At 51.9% G+C, this 18413-nt stretch overlaps 1 protein-coding gene across 1 annotated transcript in view; it reads right to left on the bottom strand.

Moving 5' to 3' along the window:
- The window catches only part of btk (Bruton agammaglobulinemia tyrosine kinase), a 246947-nt gene that overhangs the window by 55163 nt on the left and 173371 nt on the right, over positions 1 to 18413 (bottom strand). Inside the window, exons 13-14 of the mRNA XM_070882169.1 lie at positions 14325 to 14496; positions 13046 to 13262 (exon numbers count right to left, since the gene is read on the bottom strand). Of these exons, the coding sequence (XP_070738270.1) occupies positions 13046 to 13262; positions 14325 to 14496 (389 nt within the window). The remainder of the gene's footprint in view (positions 1 to 13045; positions 13263 to 14324; positions 14497 to 18413) is intronic.

Below are 18413 nucleotides of genomic sequence, written 5' to 3'. Positions count from 1 at the left end.
TGTAGTTCCCAGGTGTGTCTCTAATGGGTCTGTAGTTCGCAGGTCAGTCTCTAATGGGTCTGTAGTTCCTCGGTGTGTCTCTAATGGGTCTGACATTCCCAGGTCAGTCTCAAATGGGTCTGTAATTCCAAGGTGTGTCTCTAATCGGTCTGTAGTACCCAGGTGTGTTTCTCTAATGCGTCTGTAGTTATCAGGTGTGTCTCTCTAATGGGTCTGTAGTTCCCAGGTGTGTCTCTAATGGGTCTGTAGTTCCCAGGTGAATCTCTCCAATTGGTCTGTCGTTCCTAGGTGTGTCTGCCTAATGGGCCTGTATTTCCCGGGTGTGCCTCCAATGGGTCTGTAGCTCTCAGGTGTGAATCTAATGGGTCTGTAGTTCCCAGATGTGTCTCTAATGGATCTGTAGTGCCCAGGTGTGTCTCTCTAATGGGTCTGTAGTTCCCAGGTGTGTCTCTCGAATGGGTCTGTAATTCCCAGGTGTGTGTCTTTAATTAGTTTGTAGTTCCCAGGTGTGTCACTCACTAATGGGGCTGTAGTTCCCAGGTGTGTCTCTGTAATAGGGCTGCAGTTCCCAGGTGTGTCTCCAATGGGACTGTAGTTCCCACGTGTTTCTCTAATGGGTCTGTAGTTCCCAGGTGTGTCTCTAATGTGCCTGTAGTTCCCAGGTGTGTCTCTAATGGGTCTGTAGTTTGAGGTGTGTCTGTCTAATGAGTTTGTAGTTCCCAGGTGTGTCTCCAATGGGTCTGTAGTTCCCAGGTGTGTCTCTAATGGGTCTGTAGCTCTCAGGTGTGAATCTAATGGGTCTGTAGTTCCCAGGTGTGTCTCTCTAATGGGTCTGTTATTCCCAGGTGTGTCTCTCTAATGGGTCTGTAGTTCCCAGGTGTGTCTCTCTAATGGGTCTGTATTTCACAGGTGATTCTTGAATGCATCTGCAGTTATCAGGTGTGTCTCTCTAATGAGTCTATAGCTCCCAGGAGTGTCCCTAATCGGTCTGTAGTTCCCAGGTATGTCTCTAATGGGTCTGTATTTCCCAGGTGTGTCTCTCTCTTGGGTCTGTAGTTCCCAGGTGTGTCTGTCTAATGGGTCTGTATTTCCCAGGTGTGTCTCTCTCTTGGGTCTGTAGTTCCCAGGTGTGTCTGTCTAATGGGTCTGTATTTCCAAGGTGTGTCTCTCTCTTGGGTCTGTAGTTCCCAGGTGTGTCTGTCTAATGGGTCTGTATTTCCCAGGTGTGTCTCTCTCTTGGGTCTGTAGTTCCCAGGTGTGTCTGTCATATGGGTCTGTAGTTCCCAGGTGTGTCTCTCATGGGTCTGCACTTCCCAGGTCTGTCTCTAATGGGTCTGTACTGCCGGGGAATGCCTCTATAATGGGTCTGTAGTTCACAGGTGTGCCTCCAATGGGTCTGTAGTTCTCACGTCTGTCTCTAATGGGTCTGTAGTTATCAGCTGTGTCTCTCTAATGGGTCTGTAGTTCCCAGGTGTGTCTCTAATGGGTCTGCAGTTCCCAGGTGTGTCTCTAATGAGTCTATAGTGCCCAGGTATGTCTCTCTAATGGGTCTGTAGTTCCCAGGTGTGTCTCCAATTGGTCTGCAGTTCCCAGGTGTGTCTTTAATGGGTCTGCAATTCCCAAGTGTGTATCTAATGAGTCTGTAGTTCCCAGGTGTGTCTCTCTAATGGGTCTGTAGTTCCCAGGTGTGTCTCTAATGGGTCTGTAGTTCCCAGGTGTGTCTCCAATGGGTCTGCAGTTCCCAGGTGTGTCTCTAATGGGTCTGTAGTTCCCAGGTGTGTCTCCAATGGGTCTGTAGTTCCCAGGTGTGTCTCTAATGGGTCTGTAGTTCGCAGGTCAGTCTCTAATGGGTCTGTAGTTCCTCGGTGTGTCTCTAATGGGTCTGACATTCCCAGGTCAGTCTCAAATGGGTCTGTAGTTCCAAGGTGTGTCTCTAATCGGTCTGTAGTACCCAGGTGTGTTTCTCTAATGCGTCTGTAGTTATCAGGTGTGTCTCTCTAATGGGTCTGTAGTTCCCAGGTGTGTCTCTAATGGGTCTGTAGTTCCCAGGTGAATCTCTCCAATTGGTCTGTCGTTCCTAGGTGTGTCTGCCTAATGGGCCTGTATTTCCCGGGTGTGCCTCCAATGGGTCTGTAGCTCTCAGGTGTGAATCTAATGGGTCTGTAGTTCCCAGATGTGTCTCTAATGGATCTGTAGTGCCCAGGTGTGTCTCTCTAATGGGTCTGTAGTTCCCAGGTGTGTCTCTCGAATGGGTCTGTAATTCCCAGGTGTGTGTCTTTAATTAGTTTGTAGTTCCCAGGTGTGTCACTCACTAATGGGGCTGTAGTTCCCAGGTGTGTCTCTGTAATAGGGCTGCAGTTCCCAGGTGTGTCTCCAATGGGACTGTAGTTCCCACGTGTTTCTCTAATGGGTCTGTAGTTCCCAGGTGTGTCTCTAATGTGCCTGTAGTTCCCAGGTGTGTCTCTAATGGGTCTGTAGTTTGAGGTGTGTCTGTCTAATGAGTTTGTAGTTCCCAGGTGTGTCTCCAATGGGTCTGTAGTTCCCAGGTGTGTCTCTAATGGGTCTGTAGCTCTCAGGTGTGAATCTAATGGGTCTGTAGTTCCCAGGTGTGTCTCTCTAATGGGTCTGTTATTCCCAGGTGTGTCTCTCTAATGGGTCTGTAGTTCCCAGGTGTGTCTCTCTAATGGGTCTGTATTTCACAGGTGATTCTTGAATGCATCTGCAGTTATCAGGTGTGTCTCTCTAATGAGTCTATAGCTCCCAGGAGTGTCCCTAATCGGTCTGTAGTTCCCAGGTATGTCTCTAATGGGTCTGTATTTCCCAGGTGTGTCTCTCTCTTGGGTCTGTAGTTCCCAGGTGTGTCTGTCTAATGGGTCTGTATTTCCCAGGTGTGTCTCTCTCTTGGGTCTGTAGTTCCCAGGTGTGTCTGTCTAATGGGTCTGTATTTCCAAGGTGTGTCTCTCTCTTGGGTCTGTAGTTCCCAGGTGTGTCTGTCTAATGGGTCTGTATTTCCCAGGTGTGTCTCTCTCTTGGGTCTGTAGTTCCCAGGTGTGTCTGTCATATGGGTCTGTAGTTCCCAGGTGTGTCTCTCATGGGTCTGCACTTCCCAGGTCTGTCTCTAATGGGTCTGTACTGCCGGGGAATGCCTCTATAATGGGTCTGTAGTTCACAGGTGTGCCTCCAATGGGTCTGTAGTTCTCACGTCTGTCTCTAATGGGTCTGTAGTTATCAGCTGTGTCTCTCTAATGGGTCTGTAGTTCCCAGGTGTGTCTCTAATGGGTCTGCAGTTCCCAGGTGTGTCTCTAATGAGTCTATAGTGCCCAGGTATGTCTCTCTAATGGGTCTGTAGTTCCCAGGTGTGTCTCCAATTGGTCTGCAGTTCCCAGGTGTGTCTTTAATGGGTCTGCAATTCCCAAGTGTGTATCTAATGAGTCTGTAGTTCCCAGGTGTGTCTCTCTAATGGGTCTGTAGTTCCCAGGTGTGTCTCGAATGGGTCTGTAGTTCCCAGGTGTGTCTCTAATGGGTCTGTAGTTCGCAGGTCAGTCTCTAATGGGTCTGTAGTTCCTAGGTGTGTCTCTAATGGGTCTCTAGTTCCCAGGTGTGTCTCTCTAATGGGTCTGTAGTTCCCAGGTGTGTCTCTCTAATGGGTCTGTAGTTCCCAGGTCAGTCTCTAATGGGTCTGTAGTTCCCAGGTGATTCTTTAATGCATCTGTAGTTATCAGGTGTGTCTCTCTAATGGGTCTGTAGCTCGCAGGTGTGTCTCTAATCGGTCTGTAGTTCCCAGGTGTGTCTCTAATGGGTCTTTATTTCCCAGGTGTGTCTCTCTCTTGGGTCTGTAGTTCCCACGTGTGTCTGTCTAATGGGTCTGTAGTTCCCAGGTGTGTCTCTAATGGGTCTGTATTTCACAGGTGTGTCTCTCTCTTGGGTCTCTAGTTCCCACGTGTGTCTGTCTAATGGGTCTGTAGTTCCCAGGTGTGTCTCTAATGGGTCTATAGTGCCCAGGTGTGTTTCTCTAATGGGTCTGCACTTCCCAGGTGTGTCTCTCGAATGGGTCTGCACTTCCCAGGTATGTCTCTAATGGGTCTGTACTGCCGGGGAATGCCTCTATAATGGGTCTATAGTGCCCAGGTGTGTCTCTCTAATGGGTCTGCAGTTCCCGGGTGTGTCTCTAATGGATCTGTAGTTCCCAGGGGTGCGTCCAATGTGTCTGTAGCTCTCAGGTGTGTCTCTAATGGGTCTGTATTTCCTGGGTGTGTCTCTCTCTTGGGTCTGTAGTTCCCAGGTGTGTCTGTCAAATGGGTCTGTAGTTCCCAGGTGTGTCTGTCAAATGGGTCTGTAGTTCCCAGGTGTGTCTCTCTAATGGGTCTGCACTTCCCAGGTATGTCTCGAATGGGTCTGCACTTCCCAGGAATGACTCTAATGGGTCTGTACTGCCGGGGAATGCCTCTATAATGGGTCTGTAGTTCCCAGGTGTGTCTCTAATGGGTCTATAGTGCCCAGGTGTGTCTCTCTAATGGGCCTGCACTTCCCAGGTGTGTCTCTCGAATGAGTCTGCACTTCCCAGGTATGTCTCTAATGGGTCTGTACTGCCGGGGAATGCCTCTATAATGGGTCTGTAGTTCACAGGTGTGTCTCTAATGGGTCTGCAGTTCCCAGGTGTGTCTCTAATGGGTCTATAGTGCCCAGGTGTGTCTCTCTAATGGGTCTGTAGTTCCCAGGTGTGCCTCCAATGGGTCTGTAGCTCTCAGGTGTGTCTCTAATGGATCTGTAGTTCCCAGGGGTGCGTCCAATGTGTCTGTAGCTCTCAGGTGTGTCTCTAATGGGTCTGTATTTCCTGGGTGTGTCTCTCTCTTGGGTCTGTAGTTCCCAGGTGTGTCTGTCAAATGGGTCTGTAGTTCCCAGGTGTGTCTGTCAAATGGGTCTGTAGTTCCCAGGTGTGTCTCTCTAATGGGTCTGCACTTCCCAGATATGTCTCGAATGGGTCTGCACTTCCCAGGAATGACTCTAATGGGTCTGTACTGCAGGAGAATGACTATAATGGGTCTGTAGTTCCCAGGTGTGCCTCCAATGGGTCTGTAGTTCTCACGTCTGTCTCCAATGCGTCTGTAGTTATCAGCTGTGTCTCTCTAATGGTTCTGTAGTTCCCAGGTGTGTCTCTGATGGGTCTGTAGTTCCCAGGTGTGTCTCTCTAATTGGTCTGTAGTTCCCAGGTGTGTCTCTCTAATTGGTCTGTAGTTCCCAGGTGTGTCTCTAATGGGTCTGTAGTTCCCAGGTGTGTCTCTAATGGGTCTGTAGTTCCCAGGTGTGTCTCTAAAGGGTCTGTAGTTCCCAGGTGTGTCTCCAATTGGTCTGCAGTTACCAGGTGTGTCCCTAATGGGTCTGCAGTTCCCAGGTGTGCCTTCAATGGGTCTGTAGCTCTCAGGTGTGTCTCTAATGGGTCTATAGTTCCCAGGTGTGTCTCTAATGGGTCTGTAGTTCCCAGGTGTGTCTCCAATGGGTCTATAGTTCCCAGGTGTGTCTCTAATGGGTCTGTAGTTCCCAGGTGTGTCTCTAATGGGTCTGTAGTTCCCAGGTGTGTCTCTAATGGGTCTGTAGTTCCCAGGTGTGTCTCCAATGGGTCTGTAGCTCTCAGGTGTGTCTCTAATGAGTCTGTAGTTCCCAGGTGTGTCTTTCTAATGGGTCTGTAGTTCCCAGGTGTGTCTCTAATGGGTCTGGAGTTCCCAGGTGTGTCTCTAATGGGTCTGTAGTTCGCAGGTCAGTCTCTAATGGGTCTGTACTTCCTAGGTGTGTCTCTAATGGGTCTGTAGTTCCTAGGTCAGTCTTTAATGGGTCTGTAGTTCCCAGGTGATTCGTTAATGCATCTGTAGTTATCAGGTGTGTCTCTCTAATGGGTCTGTAGTTCCCACGTGTGTCTGTCTAATGGGTCTGTAGTTCCCAGGTGTGTCTCTAATCGGTCTGTAGTGCCCAGGTATGTTTCTCTAATGCGTCTGTAGTTATCAGGTGTGTCTCTCTAATGGGTCCATAGTTCCCAGGTGTGTCTCCAATGTGTCTGTAGTTATCAGATGTGTCTCCAATGGGCCAGTAGTTCCCAGGTGTGTCTCTGATGGGTCTGTAGTTCCCAGATGTGTCTCTAATGTGCCTGTAGTTATCAGGTGTGTCATTAATGGATCTGTAGCTCTCAGGTGTGTCTCTAATGGGTCTGTAATTCCCAGGTGTGTCTCTCTAATGGGTCTGTAGTTCCCAGGTGTCTCTCTGTAATGGGTCTGCAGTTTCCAGCTGTCTCTCTATTGGGTCTGTAGTTCCCACGTGTGTCCCTGTAATGGGGCTGTAGTTCCCACGTGTGTCCCTGTAATGGGGCTGTAGTTCCCACGTGTGTCCCTGTAATGGGGCTGTAGTTCCCACGTGTGTCCCTGTAATGGGGCTGTAGTTCCCACGTGTGTCCCTGTAATGGGGCTGTAGTTCCCACGTGTGTCCCTGTAATGGGGCTGTAGTTTCCACGTGTTTCTCTAATGGGTCTGTAGTTCCCAGGTGTGTCTCTCTAATGGGTTTGTAGTTACCATGTGCGTCTCCAATGGGTCTATAGTTCCCAGGTGTGTCTCTAATGGGTCTGTAGTTCCCAGGTGTGTCTCTAATGGGTCTGTAGTTCCCAGGTGTGTCTCTAATGGGTCTGAAGTTACCAGTTGTCTCTCGAATGGGTCTGCAGTTCCCAGCTATATCTCTAATGGGTCTGCAGTTCACAGGTGATTTTTGAATGCATCTGTAGTTATCAGGTGTGTCTCTCTAATGGGTCTGTAGTTCCCACGTGTGTTTCTCTAATGGGGCTGTAGTTCCCAGGTGTGTCTCTAATGGGTCTGTAGTTCCCAGGTGTGTCTCCAATGGGTCTGTAGTTCCCAGGTGTGTCTCTCATAGGTCTGTAGCTCTCAGGTGTGTCTCTAATGGGTCTGCAGTTCTCTCGTGTGTCTCCAATGGGTCTGTAGTTCCCAGGTGTGTCTCTCATAGGTCTGTAGTTCCCAGGTGTGTCTCCAATGGGTCTGTAGTTCCCAGGTGTGTCTCTCATAGGTCTGTAGCTCTCAGGTGTGTCTCTAATGGGTCTGCAGTTCTCTCGTGTGTCTCCAATGGGTCTGTAGTTCCCAGGTGTGTCTCTCATAGGTCTGTAGTTCTCAGGTGTGTCTCTAATGGGGCTGTAGTTACCAGCTGTGTCTCTCTAATGGGTCTGTAGTTCCCAGGTGTGTTTCCAATGGGTCTGTAGTTACCAGGTGTGTCTCCAATGGGTCTGTAGTTCCCAGGTGTCTCTCTAATGGGTTTGTAGTTACCATGTGTGTCTCCAATGTGTCTGTCGATCCAAGGTGTCTCTCTAATGGGTCTGTATTTCCCAGGTGTGTCTCTAATGGGTCTGTAGTTACCAGTTGTCTCTCTAATGGGTCTGTAGTTCCCAGGTGTATCTCTAATGGGTCTGCAGTTCACAGGTGATTTTTGAATGCGTCTGTAGTTATCAGGTGTGTCTCTCTAATGGGTCTGTAGTTCCCAGCTGTGTCTCTTTAATGGGTCTGTAGTTACCAGGTGTGTCTCAAATGGGACTGTCGTTCTCAGGTTTGTCTCTAATGGGTCTGTAGTTCTCACGTGTCTCTCGCATGGGTCTGTCGTGCCCAGGTGTCTCACTAATGGGGCTGTAGTTCCCAGGTGTGTCTCCAATGGGTCTGCAGTTCCCAGGTGTGTCTCCAATGGGTCTGTAGTACCCAGGTGTGTCTCTCTAATGGCTCTGTAATTCCCAGGTGTGTCTATCTAATGGGTCTGCAGTTTCCAGCTGTCTCTCTAATGGGGCTGTAGTTCCCAGGTGTGTCTCTCTAATGGGTCTGTAGTTACCAGGTATGTCTCTCTAATGTGTCTGTAGTTACCATGTGTGTCTCTAATAGGTCAGTAGTTCCCAGGTGTGTCTCTCTAATGGGTCTGCAGTTTCCAGCTGTCTCTCTAATGGGTCTGTAGTTCCCAGGTGTGTCTCTCTAATGGCTCTGTAATTCCCAGGTGTGTCTATCTCATGGGTCTGCAGTTTCCAGGTGTGTCTCTCTAATGGGGCTGTAGTTCCCAGGTGTGTCTCCAATGGGTCTGTAGTTCACAGGTCTTTCTCGAATGCGTCTGCAGTTATCAGGCGTGTCTCTCTAATGGGTCTGTAGTTCACAGGTGTGTCCCAAATGGGTCTGTAGTTTCCAGGTGTGTCTCTAATGGGTCTGTAGTTCGCAGGTCAGTCTCTAATGGATCTGTAGTTCCTAGGTGTGTCTCTAATGGGTCTGTAGTTCCCAGGTGTGTCTCTAATGGGTCTGTCATTCTCAGGTGTGTCTCTAATGGGTCTGTAGTTACCAGGTGTGTCTCCAATGGGTCTGTAGTTCGCAGGTCAGTCTCTAATGGATCTGTAGTTCCTAGGTGTGTCTCTAATGGGTCTGTAGTTCCCAGGTGTGTCTCTAATGGGTCTGGAGTTCCCAGGTGTGTCTCTAATGGGTCTGTAGTTCCCAGGTGTGTCTCTAATGGGTCTGTCATTCTCAGGTGTGTCTCTAATGGGTCTGTAGTTACCAGGTGTGTCTCCAATGGGTCTGTAGTATCCAGGTGTGTCTCTGATGGGTCTGTAGTTCCCAGATGTGTCTCTAATGTGCCTGTAGTTCCCAGGTGCGTCATTAATGGATCTGTAGTTCCCAGGTGTCTTTCTCTAATGGGTCTGTAATTCCCAGGTGTGTCCCTCTAATGGATCTGTCGTTCCTAGGTGTCTCTCTTTTTAATGGGTCTGAAGTTTCCAGCTATCTCTCTAATGGGTCTGTAGTTCCCAGGTGTGTCTCTCTAATGGCTCAATAATTCCCAGGTGTGGCTATCTAATGGGTCTGTAGATCCCATGTGTCTCTCTCTAATGGGTATGCAGTTTCCAGCTGTCTCTCTAATGCGTCTGTAGTTCTCACGTGTGTCTCCAATGGGTCTGTAGTTCCCAGGTGTGTCTCTAATGGGTCTGTAGTTCTCACGTGTGTCTCCAATGGGTCTGTAGTTCCCAGGTGTGTCTCTAATGGGTCTGTAGTTCTCACGTGTGTCTCCAATGGGTCTGTAGTTCCCAGGTGTGTCTCTAATGGGTATGCAGTTACCAGGAGTGTCTTCAATGGGTCTGCAGTTCTCAGGTGTGTCTCTAATCGGTCTGTAGTTCCCAGTTGTCTCTCTCATGGGTCTGTAATTCCCAGTTGTCTCTCTAATGGGTCTGTAGTTTCCATGTGTGTTTCAATGGGTCTGACGTTCTCATGTGTGTCTCTAATGGATCTGTAGTTCTCAGGTGTGTCTCTCTAATGGGTCTGTAGTTCCCAGGTGTGTCTCTAATGGGTCTGTAGTTCCCAGGTGTGTCTCCAATGGATCTGTTGTTTCCAGGTGTGTCTCGAATGGGTCTGTAGTTCCCAGGTGTGTCTCTAATGGGTCTGTAGTTCCCAGGTGTGTCTCCAATGGATCTGTAGTTTCCAGGTGTGTCTCGAATGGGTCTGTAGTTCCCAGGTGTGTCTCTAATGGGTCTGTAGTTCCCAGATGTGTCGCCAATGGGTCTGTAGTTCACAGGTGTATCTCTAATGGGTCGGTAGCTCTCAGGTGTGTCTCTAATGTGTCTGTAGTTCCCAGGTGTGTCCCAATTGGGTCTGTAGTTTCCAGGTGTGTCTCTCTCAAATGGATCTGTAGCTCCCAGGTGTGTCTGCCTAATGGGTCTGTAGTCCACAGGTGTGTCTCTAATGGGTTTGTAGTTCCCAGGTGTGTGTCTCTAATGGGTTTGTAGTTCCCAGGTGTGTCTCCAATGGGTCTGTAGTTCCCAGGTGTGTCTCAAATGGGTCTGTAGTTCCCAGGTGTGTCTCTAATGTGTCTGTAGTTCCCAGGTGTGTCTGTCTAATGGGTCTGTAGTTCCCAGAAGGGTCTCCAATGGGTCTGTAGTTCTCACGTGTCTCTCTCATGGGTCTGTCGTGCCCAGGTGTCTCACTAATGGGTCTGTAGTTCTGAGGTATCTCTCTATTAGGTCTGTAGTTCCCAGGTGTGTCTCCAATGGGTCTGTAGCTCCCAAGTGTCTCTCTAATGGGTCTGTAGTTCCTAGGTGTGTCTCACTAATGGGTCTGTAGTTCTGAGGTATCTCTCTATTGGGTCTGTAGTTCCCAGGTGTGTCTCCAATGGGTCTGTAGCTCCCAAGTGTGTCTCTAATGGGTCTGTAGTTACCAGGTGTGTCTCTAATGGGTCTGTAGTTCCCAGGTGTCTCTCTAATGGGTCTGTAGTTACCAGGTCTGTCTCTAATATGTCTGTAGTTCTAAGGTGTGTCTCTACTGGGTCTGTAGTTCCCAGGTGTGTTTCCAATGGGTCTGTAGCTCCCAAGTGTGTCTCTAATGGGTCTGTAGTTACCAGGTGTGTCTCTAATGGGTCTGTAGTTCTCACGTGTGTCTCTAATGTGTCTTTAATTCTCAGGTGTTTGTCACCAATGTGTCTGTAGTTCTCAGGTTTGTCTCTAATGAGTCTGTAGTTCCCAGGTGTCTCCCTAATGGGACTGTAAGTTCCCAGGTGTGTCTCTAATGGGTCTGTAGTTCCTAGGTGTGTCTCCAATGGGTCTGTAGTTCCCAGGTGTCTCTCTAATGGGTCTGTAGTTCCCAGGTGTCTCCCTAATGGGACTGTAAGTTCCCAGGTGTGTCTCTAATGGGTCTGTAGTTCCTAGGTGTGTCTCCAATGGGTCTGTACTTCCCAGGTGTGTCTCTAATGTGTCGGTAGTTCTCACATGTGTCTCTAATGGGTCTGTAGTTCCCAGGTGCGTGTCTCTAATGGGCCTGTAGTTCCCAGGTGTGTCTCCAATGGGTCTGTAGTTCCCAGGTGTCTCTCTAATTGGCCTGTAGTTCACAGGTGTGTCTCTGATGGGCCTGTAGTTACCAGGTCTGTCCCTAATGGGTCTGTAGTTCTCAGGTGTGTCTCTAATATGTCTGTAGTTCCCAGGTGTGTGTCTCTCTAATAGGTCTGTAGTTCCCAGGTGTGTGTCTCTAATGGGTCTGTAGTTCCCAGGTGTGTCTCTCTCTAATGGGTCTGTAGTTCCCAGGTGTGTCTCTCTCTAATGGGTCTGTAGTTCCCAGGTGTGTCTCTCTCTAATGGGTCTGTAGTTCCCAGGTGTGTCTCTCTCTAATGGGTCTGTAGTTCCCAGGTGTGTCTCTCTCTAATGGGTCTGTAGTTCCCAGGTGTGTCTCTCTCTCTCTAATGGGTCTGTAGTTCCCAGGTGTGTGTCTCTCTCTCATGGGTCTGTAGTTCCCAGGTGTGTCTCTCTCTCTCTAATGGGTCTGTAGTTCCCAGGTGTGTCTCTCTCTCTCTAATGGGTCTGTAGTTCCCAGGTGTGTGTCTCTCTCTCTAATGGGTCTGTAGTTCCCAGGTGTGTCTCTCTCTCTAATGGGTCTGTAGTTCCCAGGTGTGTCTCTCTCTCTAATGGGTCTGTAGTTCCCAGGTGTGTGTCTCTCTCTCTAATGGGTCTGTAGTTCCCAGGTGTGTCTCTCTCTCTAATGGGTCTGTAGTTCCCAGGTGTGTCTCTCTCTCTAATGGGTCTGTAGTTCCCAGGTGTGTCTCTCTCTCTCTAATGTGTCTGTAGTTCCCAGGTGTGTGTCTCTCTCTCTAATGGGTCTGTAGTTCCCAGGTGTGTCTCTCTCTCTAATAGGTCTGTAGTTCCCAGCTGTGACTCTCTCTCTCTAATGGGTCTGTAGTTCCCAGGTGTGTGTGTCTCTCTCTAATGGGTCTGTAGTTCCCAGGTGTGTCTCTCTCTCTAATGGGTCTGTAGTTCCCAGGTGTGTGTCTCTCTCTCTAATGGGTCTGTAGTTCCCAGGTGTGTCTCTCTCTAATGGGTCTGTAGTTCCCTGGTGTGTCTCTCTCTCTAATGGGTCTGTAGTTCCCAGGTGTGTCTCTCTCTCTCTAATGGGTCTGTAGTTCCCAGGTGTGTCTCTCTCTAATGGGTCTGTAGTTCCCAGGTGTGTCTCTCTCTAATGGGTCTGTAGTTCCCAGGTGTGTCTCTCTCTAATGGGTCTGTAGTTCCCAGGTGTGTCTCTCTCTAATGGGTCTGTAGTTCCCAGGTGTGTCTCTCTCTCTCTAATGGGTCTGTAGTTCCCAGGTGTGTCTCTCTCTCTAATGGGTCTGTAGTTCCCAGGTGTGTCTCTCTCTCTCTAATGGGTCTGTAGTTCCCAGGTGTGTCTCTCTCTCTCTAATGGGTCTGTAGTTCCCAGGTGTGTCTCTCTCTCTCATGGGTCTGTAGTTCCCAGGTGTGTGTCTCTCTCTCTAATGGGTCTGTAGTTCCCAGGTGTGTCTCTCTCTAATGGGTCTGTAGTTCCCAGGTGTGTCTCTCTCTCTCTAATGGGTCTGTAGTTCCCAGGTGTTTCTCTCTCTAATGGGTCTGTAGTTCCCAGGTGTGTCTCTCTCTCTCATGGGTCTGTAGTTCCCAGGTGTGTCTCTCTCTCTCTAATGGGTCTGTAGTTCCCAGGTGTGTCTCTCTCTCTCATGGGTCTGTAGTTCCCAGGTGTGTCTCTCTCTCTAATGGGTCTGTAGTTCCCAGGTGTGTCTCTCTCTAATGGGTCTGTAGTTCCCAGGTGTGTCTCTCTCTCTCTAATGGGTCTGTAGTTCCCAGGTGTGTCTCTCGCTAATGGGTCTGTAGTTCCCAGGTGTGCCTCTCTCTCTAATGGGTCTGTAGTTCCCAGGTGTGTCTCTCTCTAATGGGTCTGTAGTTCCCAGGTGTGTCTCTCTCTCTCTAATGGGTCTGTAGTTCCCAGGTGTGTCTCTCTCTCTAATGGGTCTGTAGTTCCCAGGTGTGTCTTTAATGGGTCTGTAGTTCCCAGGTGTGTCTTTAATGGGTCTGTAATCCCAGGGGTTTATTGATGAGCCATAGGTCTCGTGCGGCCTCACTAGATGCCGGATCCACAGTTACCATCATGATGGGGGAGGGGGCCTGTAACTCAAGCAATGCCGGCTGGTGGAGGTCGGCCTGTGGAGCCAGTCGCTGTGATTTGGTGATGTCACGGCGTTGTCAGCATTCTGTCCTTACCAAGTCCCTGTGCAGGAAGCTGTAAGTCTCGAGATACGCCATGGCCTCGCACACATCCTTGGTCATCTCCAGCAGTTGTAAGCTGCTCAGCTTTCTTCCGCATTTCTTCAGGTAATCCAACAAGCAGCCATTGGACATAAACTCAGTGACGATGTAGATTGGCCGTTGCTTCGTGCAGACCCCGTATAACTGCACCAACTTGGCATGTTTCAACTTCCTAATAAACCGAGACAGGTACAGACTGACAGTTCATATACACAGCACAGGTCACACAGCCCGAGCTTAAATACACTTCATAGTACCCAGTGTCAGCATCAAACACTCCCAGGGCAGGTACAACACGGGATTAGATACAGAGTAAAGCTCCCTCTACACTGTCCCATCAAACACTCCCAGGTCAGGTACAGCACGGGGTTACATACAGAGTAAAGCTCCCTCTACACTGTCCCATCAACCATTCCCAGGTCAGGTACAGCATGGGGTTACATACAGAGTAAAGCTCCCTCCACACTGTCCCATCAAACACTCCCAGGGCAGGTACAGCACGGGTTAGATACAGAGTAAAGCTCCCTCTACACTGTCCCATCAAACATTCCCAGGGCAGGTACAGCACGGGTTAGATACAGAGTAAAGCTCCCTCTACACTGTCCCATCAAACAGTCCCAGGGCAGGTACAGCACGGGGTTAGATACAGAGTAAAGCTCCCTCCACACTGTCCCATCAAACACTCCCAGGGCAGCTACAGCACGGGGTTAGATACAGAGTAAAGCTCCCTCCACACTGTCCCATCAAACATTCCCAGGGCAGGTACAGCACGGGTTAGATACAGAGTAAAGCTCCCTCTACACTGTCCAATCAAACATTCCCAGGGCAGGTACAGCACGGGTTAGATACAGAGTAAAGCTCCCTCTACACTGTCCAATCAAACACTCCCAGGGCAGGTACAGCACGGGTTAGATACAGAGTAAAGCTCCCTCCACACTGTCCCATCAAACACTCCCAGGGCAGGTACAGCACAGGGTTAGATACAGAGTAAAGCTCCCTCTACACTGTCCAATCAAACACTCCCAGGGCAGGTACAGCACGGGTTAGATACAGAGTAAAGCTCCCTCTACACTGTCCAATCAAACACTCCCAGGGCAGGTACAGCACGGGGTTAGATACAGAGTACACTCTCAGGGCAGGTAGAGCAATGCTAAATATATGGTACTTGCCCTGAGCTAGTGATCGACAGCTTAAAGCCTCACATTCCATTGTTTCCAAGACTGATTTTACTCACATCATTGTTTCAGCTTCGTCGATGAAGTCGTCCTCAGACATGGAACCCTCTTTAATCATTTTGATGGCCACCTCGTACTGCCCTCGCCATTTACCGTGTTTCACAACGCCAAACTGCCCGTTCCCCAGCTCCCTCAGGAACGTTAGGTCCACGGGTTTAATCTCCCAGGCACCTGACAACCAAGGGTCAAACATCAGCCTGGAATCCCGGAGCAAGCAGCGATGGGGGAGAGGGAATGGAGGAGAATCACCGAGTTCAGTGGCTCTATACATCCATCATTTCACTCTTTCTGACATTTTAACATAATATTTAATTACGGGTTCCGGTCCTTACGCGCTGCTATTCTCGATATAATATACAGGGCCTGCTATTCTGTATAAAATATACTGTGGGCTGGATTCTCCGGTGGTGCCTGCCTCTGTTTTTACCCCGGAGAGGCAGCACTGCAGGCGGTGAGCTCTCCCGGGCACGCGGCCAGCTCCCAGCGCCCCGCCGGGGTTTTCGGGGCCGGTGTCGGGGGAGGCGGAGCATTACGGTCCAGGAGAGGTGAGCCGGTGTGTAACGCCCCGGGTTGTGACACCGGGTCGATTTGTGACTCCCGTACGCCCCACAGCGCCCCCTGGGAAAGCGGGCGGTCCGACCTATACCGACCAGTGAGGTCAGTAATGTCCACCTCGGGGAAGGGTGATTGGGTTTTATTTTATTGTTTTGCGATTTATGTTGTGGTGGCATGGGCTGTGTATTGGGAATATGTTTGGTGTTTTATTTCAGGTTTTTCTCCCCCGGGCTCTCTCGGCGCTCCCAGGCCAGCTGTTTAGCCTGGGATCTTCCCATGCTCAACCGGCCTAGCGCCCCGAGAGAGGTGTGTAACGTCTCCCTTAGCGTCCAGCCCCACACTCCGAGCCCCACCCCACACTCGGGGCCCCTCCCCACACTCGGGGCCCAGCCCCATCCCCACACTCAGGGCCCCCTACCCACACTCGGGTCGGAGCCCCATCCCCACACTCGGGGCCCCTCCCCACACTCGGGGCCCAGCCCCATCCCCACACTCAGGGCCCCCTACCCACACTCGGGTCGGAGCCCCATCCCCACACTCGGGGCCCCTCCCCACACTCGGGTCGGAGCCCCATCCCCACACTCGGAGCCCCATCCCCACACTCGGGGCCCCTCCCCACACTCGGGGCCCAGCCCCATCCCCATCCCCACACTCAGGACCCCCTACCCACACTCGGGGCCCAGCCCCATCCCCACACTCAGGGCCCCCTACCCACACTCGGGGCCCAGCCCCATCCCCACACTCAGGGCCCCCTACCCACACTCGGGGCCCCGCCCCTTCCCCACACTCGGGGCCCCTCCCCACACTCGGGGCCCAGCCCCATCCCCATCCCCACACTCAGGACCCCCTACCCACACTCGGGGCCCAGCCCCATCCCCACACTCAGGGCCCCCTACTCACACTCGGGTCGGAGCCCCCTACCCACACTCGGGTCGGAGCCCCATCCCCACACTCGGGGCCCCTCCCCACACTCGGGGTCCAGCCCCATCCCCACACTCAGGACCCTCTACCCACACTCGGGGTCCAGCCCCATCCCCACACTCAGGGACCCCTACCCACACTCGGGGCCCCGCCCCTTCCCCACACTCGGGCCCCCTCCCCACACTCGGGACCCCGCCCCTTCCCCACACTCGGGGCCCCGCCCCTTCCTCACACTCGGGCCCCCTCCCCACACTCGGGGCCCTGCCCCTTCCCCACACTCGGGGCCCCTCCCCACACTCGGGACCCCGCCCCTTCCCCACACTCGGGGCCCTGCCCCTTCCCCACACTTGGGGCCCCTCCCCACACTCTGGGCCCCGCCCCTTCCCCACACTCGGGCCCCCTCCCCACACTCGGGGCCCCGCCCCTTCCCCACACTCGGGGCCCCTCCCCACACTCGGGGCCCCTCCCCACACTCGGGCCCCCTTCCCCACACTCGGGGCCCCGCCCCACACTCGGGGCCCCGCCCCTTCCCCACACTCGGGGCCCCTCCCCACACTCAGGGCCCCCTCCCCACACTAGGGGCCCCTCCCCCACACTCGGGGCCCAGCTGATGAATATTGCTTACTGAGTCGCAAACTATTCCCAGGTGGTATCAGGTCCGCCCCGTCGTCAATAACCCCCCCGAAATCAGCAAAGCCCAAAATTCAGCCCGTCGTCTGCTATTCTCGATATTATTTGTATAGGGGCAGCTATTCTCTATAATATACTCAGGAATACGATACCCTGTAATACTGCACTCTGAGCTCAGTCCATACCCCCCGATGTCCCACACTGTGACCCTTCCCCCCCGCCCCCCCCCCCCCGTTCCACACTGTGACCCTTCCCCCCGGGTGTCCCACACTGTGACCCTTCCCCGGGTGTCCCACACTGTGACCCTTCCCCGGGTGTCCCACACTGTGACCCTTCCCCCGATGTCTCACACTGTGACCCTTCCCCCGGTGTCCCACACTGTGACCCTTCCCTGGGTGTCCCACAGTGTGACCCTTCCCCCGGTGTCCCACACTGTGACCCTTCCCCGGGTGTCCCACACTGTAACCCTTCCCCCGATGTCTCACACTGTGACCTATCCCCCTGTGTCCCACACTGTGACCCTTCCCCCGATGTCTCACACTGTGACCCTTCCCCCCATGTCCCACACTGTGACCCATCCCCCCGTGTCCCACACTGTGACCCTTCCCCCCGGTGTCCCACACTGTGACCTATCCCCCCGTGTCCCACACTGTGACCCTTCCCCCGGTGTCCCACACTGTGACCCTTCCCCCCGGTGTCCCACACTGTGACCCTTCCCCCCCGTGTCCCATACTGTGAGCCTTCCCCCGGTGTCCCACACTGTGACCTATCCCCCCGATGTCTCACACTGTGACCCTTCCCCCCCGATGTCCCACATTGTGACCCTTCCCCCGATGTCCCACACTGTGACCCTTCCCCCCGGTGTCCCACACTGTGACCCTTCCCCCGATGTCTCACACTGTGACCCTTCCCCCGTGTCCCACACTATGACCCTTCCCCCGGTGTCTCACACTGTGACCCTTCCCCTGTGTCCCACACTGTGACCCTTCCCCCTGTGTCTCACACTGTGACCCTTCCCCTGTGTCCCACACTGTGAGCTTGACCCTTCCCCTGGGAATGTCTTATCTAACCCAAAGGCCTTTCCACATGGTCTGAGCACTGGATTCTCGTACGTTATTCAGGGATTGGCAGCACCACAGGTGAGCCTGCTTTTCGCCTGGCCTGATGTCCACACTGTTATGGAAGCAACACCTTGTAACCAGCATTCTACCGCCACCAGAGGGCACATCTGATGGAGTCCCAAGGGATCCCAGCATATAAGCAGGCCTCCCATGCTGTGCCAGCACTCTGGAGTTAGAAGAAAGAGACTAAGGTCACACTTACTCAAGTCTACAGTACTCAGTCACATTGCTTTACTTGAGACATAACTGGCGACGAGTAATAGATAACGAACTATCACGCCAAAATGTAGAGAACTGTTGGTATCCTGGAGAAATTCTCAGAAGGTGACGATTGGGAAGCCTTCGCGGAGTGACTTGACCAATACTTCGTGGTCAACGAGCTGGAAGGGAATGAGAACGCTGCCAAACGAAGGGCGATCCTCCTCACCGTCTGCGGGGCAACAACCTGTGGCCTCATGGAGAATCTTCTTGCTCCAGTGAAACCAACAACCAAATTGTATGAAGAACTGTGTACGCTGGTCCAGGAGCACCTAAATCTGAAGGAGAGCGTTCTGATGGCAAGGTATCGATTTTATACATGTCAACGGTCTGAAGGCCAGGAAGTGACGAGCTACGTCGCCGAACTAAGGCGCCTTGCAGGACATTGAGAATTCGCTGGATTCCTGGAGCAAATGCTAAGAGACTTTTTTGTGCTTGGCATTGGGCATGAGGTTATCCTTCGCAAACTATTGACTGTTGAAACACCGAACCTGAGCAAAGCCGTAACGATAGCCCAGGCATTTATGTCCACCAGCGATAACACCAAACAAATTTCACAGCATAAAGATGTTTCGGCAAGTACTGTACACAAAGTAACATCGT

The sequence above is a fragment of the Pristiophorus japonicus genome, chromosome 6 (genome assembly GCF_044704955.1).
Source record: "Pristiophorus japonicus isolate sPriJap1 chromosome 6, sPriJap1.hap1, whole genome shotgun sequence".
NCBI lineage: Eukaryota > Metazoa > Chordata > Chondrichthyes > Pristiophoridae > Pristiophorus > Pristiophorus japonicus.
This window is presented reverse-complemented; position numbering and strand designations above follow the sequence as displayed.